We start from the raw sequence: 15580 nt of genomic DNA, 5'->3' as shown, positions 1-15580 counted from the left end.
AGGACATTAAGAGTGTGTGTATGGAGATAGAAGGAAGCGTGTTGTAGAGAGAGGACATTCAAAGTGTGTGTATGGAGATAGAAGGAAGCGTGTTGTAGAGAGAGGACATTAAGAGTGTGTGTATGGAGATAGAAGGAAGCGTGTTGTAGAGAGAGGACATTAAGAGTGTGTGTATGGAGATAGAAGGAAGCGTGTTGTAGAGAGAGGACATTCAAAGTGTGTGTATGGAGATAGAAGGAAGCGTGTTGTAGAGAGAGGACATTAAGAGTGTGTGTATGGAGATAGAAGGAAGCGTGTTGTAGAGAGAGGACATTCAAAGTGTGTGTATGGAGATAGAAGGAAGCGTGTTGTAGAGAGAGGACATTCAAAGTGTGTGTATGGAGATAGAAGGAAGCGTGTTGTAGAGAGAGGACATTAAGAGTGTGTGTATGGAGATAGAAGGAAGCGTGTTGTAGAGAGAGGACATTCAAAGTGTGTGTATGGAGATAGAAGGAAGCGTGTTGTAGAGAGAGGACATTAAGAGTGTGTGTATGGAGATAGAAGGAAGCGTGTTGTAGAGAGAGGACATTCAAAGTGTGTGTATGGAGATAGAAGGAAGCGTGTTGTAGAGAGAGGACATTAAGAGTGTGTGTATGGAGATAGAATGAAGCGTGTTGTAGAGAGAGGACATTCAAAGTGTGTGTATGGAGATAGAAGGAAGCGTGTTGTAGAGAGAGGACATTCAAAGTGTGTGTATGGAGATAGAAGGAAGCGTGTTGTATAGAGAGGACATTCAAAGTGTGTGTATGGAGATAGAAGGAAGCGTGTTGTAGAGAGAGGACATTCAAAGTGTGTGTATGGAGATAGAAGGAAGCGTGTTGTAGAGAGAGGACATTAAGAGTGTGTGTATGGAGATAGAAGGAAGCGTGTTGTAGAGAGAGGACATTCAAAGTGTGTGTATGGAGATAGAAGGAAGCGTGTTGTAGAGAGAGGACATTAAGAGTGTGTGTATGGAGATAGAAGGAAGCGTGTTGTAGAGAGAGGACATTAAGAGTGTGTGTATGGAGATAGAAGGAAGCGTGTTGTAGAGAGAGGACATTCAAAGTGTGTGTATGGAGATAGAAGGAAGCGTGTTGTAGAGAGAGGACATTCAAAGTGTGTGTATGGAGAAAAAAGTCTAAGAGAAGCACTGCTTAGAGCTGTAGAGCCAATGGCTTACACATATAGTATTGTCACATTTAAGATAATAGTTTTCATATTTACAAGAGGTAAAGTGTGAATTGTGAATTCATATGCTAAAAAAATATTTTGCCCATTAAAAACATTTGTTTAAAAACTTATATTCATATAAAACCTATGGAGCTAGATGATATATAAAGAAACATGAGGGGTGGAGTAGGTAGACAAAGGCGTGGCGAAACTAGGTCGTGTGCCACCCGGTGTAGTCACATGGTGTCACCCCATCCTTCTAACAAATTTGTTTTCTACATATTGTGTCATCCCTGGTCCCCACATTTTAAAATTATCTTAACGGGACAAAATAGTTTTTCCTAACTTTATTTTTTTAAATTTGGTGCCACCCCCTAAATGGCGTCACCCTGCGCCGACCGCAGTCAACTTGTGATGCTATTGTAGGAAGGAAATCATTTAAATTTAAGTTCATTTAGTAGGGACGGAGTGGTCTCTATTTCGAATTCGGGTTCAAGTCAGTAGACCCATAAGTCCACCCAGCTCTGTCGTAAAGTAAAGGCATAATGCTGACGACACTATCACTTCGAGGGCTGAGGTCACAGAAACAGGTGAACTCTACTTCACTTGCCCATGGACCGTTAGTTTTGGAAAGGGAACTTTACTTTCACTTTAAAGCATTCAGTAATTTTAATTCGTTCTATTGAAAAAGGATGCACACAAATTGATAATGTGCAGATAGACACGTCGGAAAAGTGATTCCAGTTTACATAAAAATTACTTTCACAAAAATTGCATTCACAAAAAAAAAAATGTAAATTTTTGGCAATCGAGAACAAGCCGTTATATATACTATTTTGTTATTAATTTATTTCTAAAGTTAACTTTAGTTAAATATGAATGGCCAGGTAAACAATACATTTAAAAGTCACTTCTGTTGTTTTACACGACCAGATAATAGAACACAAACAACGTAATACGAAATAAACTGGCGATTGAAATATTTTGTATTCACTTCGAAGCTTTAGAAAAAAATTATATATTTTTATCCAGCTTCATTTAACTGGCTGTCTATTTTAAGACTGTTCGGATATAAGGTATCCAATATCTGTTAAGTTAATTTACGCAGTTCTGTTTCAAAATTGTCTAAGTGGTAACTGTCTTAATTACGGGGCCACAACTTAACATACCTGATCGTATGTACATGGATATGGAATAGAAAGTTTCTGGTGTCATTGTAACCAGCAGCTAAAGCACGTTGACCTGTTAATCAAGTTGGCCTACTGCAGGCGGCCTGCTTAGACTGTGTGAGGGTGGGGTTGGTGGGGTGCTTGGTTGGGTGAGGTGTGTGGATATTATACAATCCCAGCAGTTTAAACAGATCTGCCTCCCCCCCTTCTCTATCCTACTCTGAAGTTGCTTTCTCTCTCTCTCTCTCTCTCTCTCTCTCTCTCTCTCTCTCTCTAGCTTTCTCTCACGAATACAAACGCCGATGTCAGAACTAGAAATAAGCCCCCCCCCACCCCCGCAAAAAATGTTTTGGGCTCATATATATATATATATATATATATATATATATATATATATATATATATATATATATATATATATGTATATATGCTATTTAAATGACTTACAACAAGCCAGACCCTCACCCATAAATATCGTCATTTATAAATAGTAGTTGACTATAAATAATGTTCAATTAATTCATTTACTAAATATAAACCTTTTCCTAAATAATATATAAAATAATCTGACCTCAGAGGCGTAGCGACCCTTCCCAGCGCCCGGGGACAAACTTTTCGATTTGCACCCCCCTCAAGATTTCGATTTGCACCCCCCCCCCCCCCTAAATCTTTCGATTTGCACCCGCCCCCCCTCGAGATTTCCATTTGCACCCCCCCTCTCAAACTTTCGATTTGCACCCCCCTCAACCTTTCAATTTACTTTTCCAACCCATTTTGGCGCCCCCTAAGGTCGGCGCCCGGGGACATATGTTTCCCCCCCGCCCCCCCCCCCCCCCCCCTCGCTACGCTACTGTCTGACCTTCTTTGTCTTGTGAATTAGATTCATCAAATACTCTGCAAGTAAATAAAAATCTGCTGACCAGTGCTGCAGTGTCCGACACACGTGCTGAAGTGGTGAATGCACGGCTAGGATGTTTACGAACGATACATTTTTCTATGAGAGGCTATGAAAAAGGGTGGGATGGGGGTCGACTCGGAAAGAAACTTGAAAGGGACAACAAAGCGTCGATGTTTATACGTCAGTATCGTCAGAATTTTGGGATGGTTTCCCCTATTATTAGAAAACTAACTCAAGCGAGATGACTCAAAGTAGACATGATTACTATCACATTTCTTGAATAACCAAAAGTTTTTCCTATATTCTATACTACAGTTTGTGTAGTGGATTTTAATGTTTGGGGAAGAGCGTGTTATAGTGACTCTAAAATAAAGATAGACGTACTGCAGCTGCAATATAATTTTTTACTAACCAAACATCAAGTCAAAAAGGCACAAAAATAACATTTTAAACTTTTTAAAAATATTAATTATGGTAGACTGTGCGCTCCCTAACCCCCCCCCCCCCCCTCCACACACACACACACACACACACACACACACACACACACACACACACAAACCCACTGCGGGGTCTGGCGGCATGGTAGTTCCGCCCCTGAAACCGCCTCGATAAATTCTAAAAAAAAAAAACACACCAGAAAGATCGCAACTTGATTTAGAACATTTCTCTCACCACAACGGCCAGCAGTTTGTTTCCAAATATAGATGAGGGGAGGGGGTTGGGTAGGTCTCGCCGAGAAAATCTTCGAGCTAGCGACAACCGTGTGCCAAAGCTAAATTTATGATATTACGTCAGCCTGATGGAAAACAATTGGTTAATCGAAAATATTCCCTCTCGCACGCTCGCCCACACCAACATATACATACCCATAGTCACGCACATACACACACACACACACACACACACACACACATATATATATATATATATATATATATATATATATATATATATATATATATATATATATATATATATACTGTTACCTTAACACACGAATTTCCTGACATACGAGATTATTTGAGATACGAGTTGTCGAACTAGCTATATAATATGAGGTACGAGGTAAGGGTTGAGAAATATGTGCGAGTCGGTGGTAGGAATGGTGGGAGTCAGTTAATGAAGGAACGGTGGGAGTCAGTTAATGTAGGAACGGTGGGAATCAGTTAATGTAGGAACGGTGGGAATCAGTTAATGAAGGAAAAGTGGGATTCAGTTAATGAAGGAAAGGTGGGATTCAGTTAATGAAGGAAAAGTGGGATTCAGTTAATGAAGGAAAGGTGGGATTCAGTTAATGAAGGAAAAGTGGGATTCAGTTAATGAAGGAAAGGTGGGATTCAGTTAATGAAGAAGTGGTGGGAGTCACTTGTATTCTTGGTATTAGCAGTGGAGGTGGTAAGACTATTGCTAATTACTTTTAACTCCATTCTGGAGAAGTATTAAACATGAAAATATTACTGAGGTCACTTTTTTCAAATTACCAAAAATTGTTTTGAACTCATTAACTTTAGATTGGTTAGACGTTATGTCGCGGTTTTCTTTAATTATAGTCTTAGTTATGTCTACAGTATATAGACAGTGGTCTACCTCGTAAAGAACAGAGAAAGCCATCAAGTTGACTGGAGCCGGATCAAAAAGTCATGTTGGCTTTACCTGACACCTTGAAGGATTTCATTGCCCGTCTACACCTGCAGTAAAACTTGACTTAATGGTCGCCATTTAAAGACAGACAGGCCCAGAGAGGTGTCAATTTCGTGATCTACAGTCAGGATACAATGGTGTGACTCACAGCCTTAAAGGGTGGGGCGTCACAACACAGTGGTGTGACACACAGTCTAGAAGGGTGGGGCGTCAACCCACACAACACAGTGGTGTGACCCACACAACATAGTGGTGTGACACACACAACACAGTGGTGTGACCCACACAACACAGTGGTGTGACCCACACAACACAGTGGTGTGACCCACACAACATAGTGGTGTGACCCACACAACACAGTGGTGTGACCCACACAACACAGTGGTGTGACCCACACAACACAGTGGTGTGACACACACAACACAGAGATGTGATCTTCTTAAGAAACGTGTAAGATTCTCATTACACAGTGTATGTGACCCTCACAAGAGAGTTGTGTGATCCCTAAATCGTAGTGGGTGTGACCCTTACATCACAGTGGTGTGACCCCCACAACAAAGTGGGGAGCCGGACGTTTTCCCGAAAGACACTTGCCCGATTGCCGTTTGCCCGAAGGCCGATTTCCCGAATGGAAACTTGCCCGAATGCGACAAACGCCCGAATGGACACTTGCCCGAATGCGACAAATGCCCGAATGGACACTTGCCCGGATGAGACAAATGCCCGAATGGACACTTGCCCGAATGGGACAAATGCTCGAATGGACACTTGCCCGAATGCGACAAATGCCCGAATGCCACTTGCCCGAAGGCCGTTTGCCCGAAAAATGTTAACATTATATATTACTAAATAATCATTCGTAATCAATTTAAATTTAAAATGTTGGTAAACAAAACACATCTACGCAAAAAGAAAGTGAAAAAAATAATATTATATATTACCACGCAGGCATTTTCAATTAATTTGTATTTGATATTTAAAAAGTGTAGAAAAATACTTTCTCTTCCATATGAAATTAGACAAAAGTACAATTTTCATTCATCTCCGGATTTTAAAATGAGTTTTGCTTTCTTTATTATTTTGTCGCATTCGGGCAAGTGTCCATTCGGGCATTTGTCCCATTCGGGCAAGTGTCCATTCGGGCATTTGTCGCATTCGGGCAAGTGTCCATTCGGGCATTTGTCGCATTCGGGCAAATCGGCCTTCGGGCAAACGGCATACGGGCAAGTGTCCATTCGGGCATTTGTCCCATTCGGGCAAGTGTCCATTCGGGCATTTGTCGCATTCGGGCAAGTGTCCATTCGGGCATTTGTCGCATTCGGGCAAGTGTCCATTCGGGCGTTTGTCGCATTCGGGCAAGTGTCCCAATATCTCTAGATTGCATGGCATCAATCAAAAAACACACATCTATAACTACTTTAGTGGTGTGGTGGATAAACTATATACACACGTATTTAAATAGATTACTTAATTAGACATGCACCATAGGACAAAAGAGATTAGAAAAGTTAGACCGGAGGTAATCTTGTTCAAACAAATACATACTCGGGTACAACAATCTGCTGCATATGACCGTAAAATTTTGTACTCAAGCCAAACAGATTTTACCCTGCCCATAACAGTGGTTTCCCCCACCCCACAACAACCACCCAAACACACAAACAAAATAAAAATTTTACTAACCCTAACCCTAACCCTAGACCTGTCGCTAGCCGAATAGTTATATCCGGTTAGTGGATAAGCTTGGTCGACTTGGGGGTGTGATAACACAAACGTTGAATGTACTTAGAAACTTTAAATGGCATAATCTCAATACATGGTAATATCCATTCAACCTAAGTTAGCTAAAGCGACCCGCCAATAAATTACTCAGCTTTAACCCCCGCCCACAACCCCGCAAATGTAATTTAACCCGCTTTCTATAATAAGTGGTGGGACCTCTAAACTATAAATATATACATTCTTACCTGAATTATCAGGGCGGGTTTTATTCATCTTTGTTCTGAATTTTATTATTGAAGGGGATTTCCTCCAGCTTAGTTAAGTATTACAATAAAACAAAAAATGTAAAAAAAAAAAAGATGAGTAAATAACCCAGTTATAACATCTCCAAAATCCCCTAGTCAGATTAATGCGAAATCGATAAAATTGTATTATCCCTGTTCGTTGACTGCTATAGTGATTCTAGCACCCTAATAGCAACCGAACGGGTCTACGACAAATTCCCGCGAAGGCCGATTTCCCGAATGGAAGCTTGCTCGAATGCGACATTATACTATAAAGTCCGGTTGAGGAGTCGGACGTTTTCCCGAACGACACTTGCCCGAAGTGAGTCTTGCCCGAAGTCGTTTATCGCATTCGGGCAAGTGTCCTTTCGGGAAAACGCCCGGCTCCCCAACCGGACTTTATAGTATAATGCGTCCGATACCGGAGGCACCATAAGGGTATTTGGACTTAACTAGGTTGCTTGTTGTAAATAGTAAAACAAATAACACACAAAAGCGTAAAGAGCTGGAAATGTATCTTAAGTGTAGTATTATTTGTATGGGTGCTAGCGTTTTACTGGTATAAAATAGAAGGACGTATAATGTCGTGTGAATATAATGGACTATACAAACCGTGGATTGTATATTTTAGTTTTCGCGGTGAAAAAAAATACAAAACGTAAATATTTGAAGATCGCAGGAAGATCAGTGTCTTTTAGCTTTTAACAGCACATCCTCGATCTAGGATTATTTTAAATATAAAAACAATAATTGTGCTAAAAACATTTTGGTCTTGTAAAGCCAGTTGATATATAAAAATGAAAAAAGTGCATAGGAAGGAGCCTTAAAAAGCAAGAGCCAACACACACACACACACTTCCCCCCCCCCCCACTCAACCGGACTGGCGGACATTTCAAGGTAACGTGCCCTCATTGCCAAAGGTCAATTTTATGTCATGGAAAGTTTTGGAATGATAGATCAGTACGTGATTACAGAGACCCTTCTCCCTCAGTCGTTTCTATTTTTGTCCATGGGTGGCTACAGTGTGAACTTTTGACTCCGCAGCACACTAAACTAAGCAGTGAAGAGAAACCTAGTTTGCACACCTTATTTTAATCTAGTTCTTATGCCATTTTATTTTTTCCCTTTGATTATTATATATGCAATTGATGTTCATTGTTCATGTCTTTGATGCTATGTAAAATCTATCAAATATATTATTATTACTGATTTAAATGTTTAAAACAATTGAATTAATAAAAAATAAAAAAAATCTACCCCCTCCTCTCTCCCCCTCTATCCACTTTACCCCCAGACATGATAACCCCACAATCTTTTTAACTGTTCTAACGACCCCACCACCCACCGCAACATCAATATCCAGAACTTATTTAAAGTTCTAAATCTTGTCTCTTTCCCCTCATCTTTCACACTGCAACCTTTTGAAAACTCAATGCGACCACTACAACACTCTTTCATCTAGTCAACTTAAGTTGTTTCCCTACATAGAAAATGCTTCACTGTCCCATTGACCCTCTCTGAAAAATTTCCTTTCCTTTCCCCACCCAGACTTCTGACACTTTCATTTGACCTTCACCCCTTTTACTGTCATCCTTTGCAATTTTTTTTTATAATCAAATACATGACATCATGTAAATATTCATAATGTACATTTGCAAAACCTTTCGTTTTCATTTGGTGTTCAAAATTGCGTTACAAAATTTGATGTTGATGTACTTGTTTTAATTGCAAATAAAAGTATTAAAAAAAAAAAAAAAAAAAAAAAAAAAAAAAAAATGTAATCGTGCAAAAAAAATCTAAATAAAGATTTTTTAAAATTTCGACGTTTTAGACCTCCCTGAGTCGGAAAACTTTAATTTTGCACTCTTCTCTAAGTGTCTGTGTGTGTGTGTGTGTGTGTGTCTGTAAACTGTGTTTCTTGAGTACAGTTAAAGCTAAATTGATGAAATTTCATAAATGATATTATATCACATGTGTAGTTCTGTATACAATTTTCAGCTAATTTCCGAAATGTATTTTATTCTACTTTTGGTTTTTCAAAAACCTATAACTTGAGTACTGTTTCAGATAGATAAACGAAATTTACGAAAATAAACGAATACATTAGTAAAAGGTCCAATGCTCTGCCTTCTTTTGAATTTTGAGTAATTTCCGTTGACCAATGGCGTCGCTATGTCGGGTGTCACCCGGTGCGGCACCTAATAGTATCAACCCCCCCCCCCCCCTCCCCCCGAAAAAATCTATATATAGGCATATAAAGATTAATTAGAGTTTAAAATCTTTTAATTAAGAGCATATACATATATATATATATATATATATATATATATATATATATATATATATATATATATATATATATATATATATATATATATATATAAGCCGCATACATAATATGTAAGTGTGAGTATAAGCATGTGTATATATATTTTAAAATATTTTTGTATGCATTTAATCTTTTTTTAAAGCTACGCATTTTGGGCTGAACTTCTCAAGAAAACCTTTTTCCTCAGGCACATTTTGCAAGATTAAGTTGGTGTCCGCCCCCCCCCCCCCCCCCACTCCCCGTGGTGATAAGATTAAACCGTCCACAGTTAATACTAACGATGTTTATCTATAGGCGGTTGTAAATATACCTGGATGTAGTATTGTTTTCTGTATCGTTAGCAGATTTACCTTATCGTGTAACTCCATCCCCCACCCAACCTTGTTGGGATTTGTCAATTTTGCTCTTAATTAAAAGATTTTTAACAATTATTAATATTTTATTTAACTTGAATGATCGTTTATTTTTTACATGCATTTTGCTATTTTGTCTTAGTGTCACCTCCTAAATGGTGACACCCTGTGCGGTCCGCATCCCCCCCCCCCCTCGCGACGCCTCTACTTTACGCTATTTCAGCTTTCTCGGAAAACGTGTATGAGTTTATATAGTACTAATAATACTCCGTACTATTATACACATATTGTTTGCCGTTCAAGTGGTGCGCAATTTTTTTTCTACGAGATTCTATTCTATTTTAAAAAGTTACAGCAATTAAAAAATGATTAAAAATCATGTCTATATCCCGAGTTGCCATCCCCAATAATATTATATAGGAATGTTCAAGAAAGTTTAGGGGAGATCACTCAAAATTTTCAATGACGATAGTTTACGTTTTTCACTTTTACTAATATTGGTATTCGAAGTAAATCTTTGAAACATTAAATCTGCTTTAACCTTAACCAGAAAAAAAATAACAACAAATATTGCTGGTTATCATGAAATATTGCGCATGTAACAAAATTATGTAACTTTTATTTTAATTTTCTGCTAACAATTACTAACACATACTTACGGTAACTTGTAAATGTTTCGTTAAAAAGTTTGAAATAATAGATGTGAATTAATTTAAAAAAAAAAGCTTACCGTGTCTACTTGCTGGTAAAAATGGTCGCCCATGATGTTGCTTGTTCCGACTGTGTCATCAACGCCCCTTGTCTGATAGGGTTTTATGATGTTCCCATGTAGACTGCTAAGTCTTTGGCAAGTTAATAGTTTTTTATATGTGTTTGATGCATGTCAAAAAGTTTATTAGCCCGGCGTGGCGCCGCAAAAAATGGGAGAACACAAAATGTTTCCATGTTCACTGGTTAAGTCTTTGGCAAGCAGGAGGTTCCTATAATGGATTTAATTAATCCCGAACGTTGATTAGCCCGGCATGGTGTCGCAGAAACAGGGACAGCACAACTTATCAGCACAACATATTGTTCCCATGTAAGATGGTTAAGTCTTTGGCAAGCAGGAGGTTCATTAAATGTATTTGATACACCTCAAACGTTGATTAGCCCGGCATGGTGTCGCAGAAACATGGACAGCACCACATATTGTTCCCATGTAAACTGGTTAAGTCTTTGGCAAGCAGGAGGTTCATTATATGGATTTGATACTTGTCGCGTTGTTAAACAAACCGTGTAGCCGCAAATAATGCTCCGTTTTTTTTATGTAAACATGACAGTGTGTAGCCTAGGTAAAGGGTCGGCAACCTTTTGAGACGGAAGAACCAAAAATTACAATGTACAAAATTTCCCAGTTTTTAAAGAGCCACTAACATATTTTTTCAATATTTATTTATAAGGATTATTTTTAAAAATTAGATTTTTTAAATTTAAAATAAATAACATTAAATATGAACGGTCCTAGGTACTTTGACTATAGGGGTTTGACCATAGGGGCTTTGACCATAGGGGGTTTGACCACAGCGGGGCTTTAACCACAGCGGGGCTTTGGCCACAGAAGAGGTTAACAATAATATATAGATATTAAAATAGAAAGTATAAACTTGTTTTTTATTTAAACTTATGATACAATTAATACGATTTCATACATTTTTTAGAGTCGATTAATAGAATTTTACTAAAAAAAAGTAAAGAACGATATTTTAGTCTCCACATAAAGGCTAGTGCTAGGCCATATAGATTTATTTTAAATATAAATGAAACACAAATAATGCGACATATAACAAGTTTCACAAATAAATAATGTAGATGTACTTGAAAATACAAAGCTTATATAAAGGATAAAAAAAACATGCCAACAGTATAGTCAAATAAATAATACCTGTATGGTTAACTAAATGACAGATGAATTAACATATTATTACATCCTTCCGCAATTTAAAATATAATTACACAACATTTGAAATTAATCCTTACCATATATGGACAAAGCGCTTGTTATCAAACGCCAGCATTGGACAAACCACCTGTGGTCAAAGCCGGACACAGCGCTTGTGATCAAACAGCAGTTGACAAACCGCCTGTGATCAAAGACCCTCTACTGAGAAAACACCTGTGGTCAAACCCCCTATGGTCAAACCCCCTATGGTCAACGGCCCTGTGGTCAAATCCCCCTATGGTCAAAACCCATATGGTCAAAGCCCCTTTATGGTCAAAGCCCCTATGGTCAAAACCCCTATGGTCAAAGCCCCGTTATGGTCAAAGCCCCTATGGTCAAAACCCCTATGGTCAAAGCCCCTATTGGCAAAGCCCCTATGGTCAAAACACACGTAGTCAAAAGGTCCGCGCACCAACATGAACTAATATTGATTCATATAAAAATATAAATGTTCGCACATAAAGTGCTTTTGTTAGCTCTGGTATGATAAAATATTATTAGTAAACAAACAATATATCTATATCACTATCCTAATCCACATTAGAAGCCAATAACTTTTTTTTTCTTTCTTTATGGACACTACTTGCTCAAGAGGTGTCTGCCATAGCCAGACAGCCCTCAACACGGCAAGCTACGACCAACTGGCTTGGAGACCGGCTTGATTACCGTGTATTGGTCGATTCTGTACTTCGGTACTCACCAGGCTTATCTTCCACCCTACTCGTTACTCACTGTACAGTACCCGGCTCAACCGTAGGAAGCTAATAACTAAAATACTACGTCACTCAGGTAAAATTAATGCATACTGACTGGTAGAGGAATGCTTTCTGAATAAAATAACATTCTTCATTTAAAGATATTCAAAAAAGTAAAGTCGGCACTTGGGCTGTGGCAAGCATGAAACAGTCTTCACGTGGCTGTCTATACCACGGCTGTGAGGCTAGCCTGGTGCCCAAGCGGCTCTCAGCTTTTTGTATACGCTCTACTTCACCTATTCTCAATGATCTCAGATGAGTGTTTTTATCCTGTTTAAAGTATAAGTTGCTTTTCTTTACAATACAATTTTTAATGAGTTTTGAAAATGAAATAATACAATTAATATTTGCGTATGGAATTGGCGAGCCGCATCTTGACATCAAAAGAGACCCGTGCGGCTCGCGAGCCGCAGGTTGCTGACGTTGACCCCTGGCCTAGGTTGTTGTGGCAAGCGTCAGTATTATACTCTAGATGAATTGATATCCCAACTAACGAGACTAAACAACCCTGGAGTGCAAGCTCGAAATTTATAGTTTAGCAATAATGCACCCCACCCAGAGGCGTAGCGAGGGGGGGTCGGGGGGGACACATATGTCCCCGGGCGCCGACCTTAGGGCTTAGGGGGGGTGCCAAATTGAAAGTTTGACGGGGGGGGTGCAAATGAAAAGTTAGAGGGGGGGTGCAAATCGAAAGTTTGACGGGGGGGGGGAGTGCAAATGAAAAGTTCGAGGGGGGGGGGTGCAAATCGAAAGTTTGACGGGGGGGGGGGGGTGCAAATGAAAAGTTCGAGGGGGGGTGCAAATCGAAAGTTTGTCCCCCGGGAAGGGTCGCTACGCCTCTGCCCCCCCCCCCCCCTATGTCGTTCACAGCAAAAATATTTTATGACATATTGTTTTATGCACTTTTTTCTTTATTTAATTCTCTTCACTTCACTGCTTAAATAGGCATACGTTTCTATATTTAGCTTAAATTTCCATAGCAGGTCAATTGTTAACATACACGTTTTAAGTGATCGCACCACTCCAACCCCGGCACTGAAAAGTTAATGGCTTTAAAATGGAAATAGCAAGACACGATCTGAAACTTTTTTTTTACGTTTCATAAAAAATCAGGACACAAAGGAATAAATGTGCTTGATCAGGAAAAATAGGGCGGTGGAGTCTTGAGGTACAATTTCTGGCTTGATTTAGTTGCGTCCCTTATCAAGCTTATAAAAATAGAGCTACTTGGGCGGATTGAATTTGTCTAGTGACACATAACACAAAATTTAAAAAGCTCATGGACCATGTAATGTGAACATGTCATGGACAAGGTAATGTCATGGACCAGGTAATGAGTACATGTCATGGACCAGGTAATGTCATGGACCAGGTAATGAGTACATGTCATGGACCAGGTAATGTCATGGACCAGGTAATGTTAACATGTCATGGACCAGGTGATGTGAGCATGTCATGGACCAGGTAATGTGAACATGTCATGGACCAGGTAATGTGAACATGTCATGGACCAGGTAATGTCATGGACCAGGTAATGTGGACATGTCATGGACCAGGTAATGTGGGCATGTCATGGACCAGTTATTGTGAACAAGTCATGGACCAGGTAATGTGGACATGTCATGGACCAGGTAATGTGGACATGTCATGGGCAAGGTAATGTGGACATGTCATGGGCAAGGTAATGTCATGGACCAAGTTATGTCATGGATCAGATAATGTCATGTACAAGTTAATGAGTACATGTCATGGACCAGGTAATGTCATGGACCAGGTAATGTCATGGACCAGGTAATGTCATGGACCAGGTAATGTCATGGACCATGTAATGTCATGGACCAGGTAATGTCATGGACCAGGTAGTGTGGGCATGTCATGGACCAGGTAATGTCATGGACCATGTAATGTCATAGACCAGGTAATGTCATGGACCAGGTAATGTGGACATGTCATGGACCAGGTAATGTGAACATGTCATGGACCAGGTAATGTGGGCATGTCATGGACCAGGTAATGTGGACATGTCATGGACCAGGTAATGTGGACATGTCATGGACCAGGTAATGTGAACATGTCATGGACCAGGTAATGTCATGGACCAGGTAATGTGGACTTGTCATGGACCAGGTAATGTCATGGACCAGGTAATGTGGACATGTCATGGACCAGGTAATGTGAACATGTCATGGACCAGGTAATGTGGGCATGTCATGGACCAGGTAATGTGGACATGTCATGGACCAGGTAATGTCATGGACCAGGTAATGTGGACATGTCATGGACCAGGTAATGTGGACATGTCATGGACCAGGTAATGTCATGGACCAGGTGATGTGAACATGTCATGGACCAGGTAATGTGAACATGTCATCGACCAGGTAATGTGAACATGTCATGGACCAGGTAATGTGGACATGTCATGGACCAGGTAATGTGGACATGTCATGGACCAGGTAATGTGGACATGTCATGGACCAGGTAATGTGGACATGTCATGGACCAGGTAATGTGGACATGTCATGGACCAGGTAATGTGGACATGTCATGGACCAGGTAATGTGAACATGTCATGGACCAGGTAATGTGAACATGTCATGGACCAGGTAATGTGAACGTCATGGACCAGGTAATGTGAACATGTCATCGACCAGGTAATGTGGACATGTCATGGACCAGGTAATGTGGACATGTCATGGACCAGGTAATGTGAACGTCATGGACCAGGTAATGTCATGGACCAGGTAATGTCATTGACCAGGTAATGTGAACATGTCATGGACAAGGTAATGTCATGGACCAGGTAATGTCATTGACCAGGTAATGTGGACATGTCATCGACCAGGTAATGTGAACGTCATGGACCAGGTAATGTGAACATGTCATCGACCAGGTAATGTGAACATGTCATCGACCAGGTAATGTGAACGTCATGGACCAGGTAATGTGAACATGTCATGGACCAGGTAATGTGAACATGTCATCGACCAGGTAATGTGAACATGTCATGGACCAGGTAATGTGAACGTCATGGACCAGGTAATGTGAACGTCATGGACCAGGTAATGTGAACATGTCATGGACCAGGTAATGTGAACATGTCATGGACCAGGTAATGTGAACATGTCATGGACCAGGTAATGTGAACATGTCATGGACCAGGTAATGTGAACATGTCATGGACCAGGTAATGTGAACGTCATGGACCAGGTAATGTGAACGTCATGGACCAGGTAATGTGAACATGTCATGGACCAGGTAA

The 15580-nt window shown here is 40.0% G+C and overlaps 1 protein-coding gene across 1 annotated transcript in view; it reads right to left on the bottom strand.

The window, feature by feature from the left end:
* The window catches only part of LOC131953008 (uncharacterized), a 49370-nt gene extending 38777 nt beyond the window's left edge, over positions 1–10593 (bottom strand). Inside the window, exon 1 of the mRNA XM_059315981.1 lies at positions 10319–10593. Coding sequence (XP_059171964.1) covers positions 10319–10351 — 33 coding nt within the window. The 5' untranslated portion in view covers positions 10352–10593. The remainder of the gene's footprint in view (positions 1–10318) is intronic.
* Positions 10594–15580: the final 4987 nt, after the last annotated feature.

Source organism: Physella acuta, unplaced genomic scaffold, assembly GCF_028476545.2.
Source record: "Physella acuta isolate Inbredline_101_S28 unplaced genomic scaffold, ASM2847654v3 ptg000899l, whole genome shotgun sequence".
Taxonomy (NCBI): Eukaryota; Metazoa; Mollusca; class Gastropoda; family Physidae; genus Physella; species Physella acuta.
This window is presented reverse-complemented; position numbering and strand designations above follow the sequence as displayed.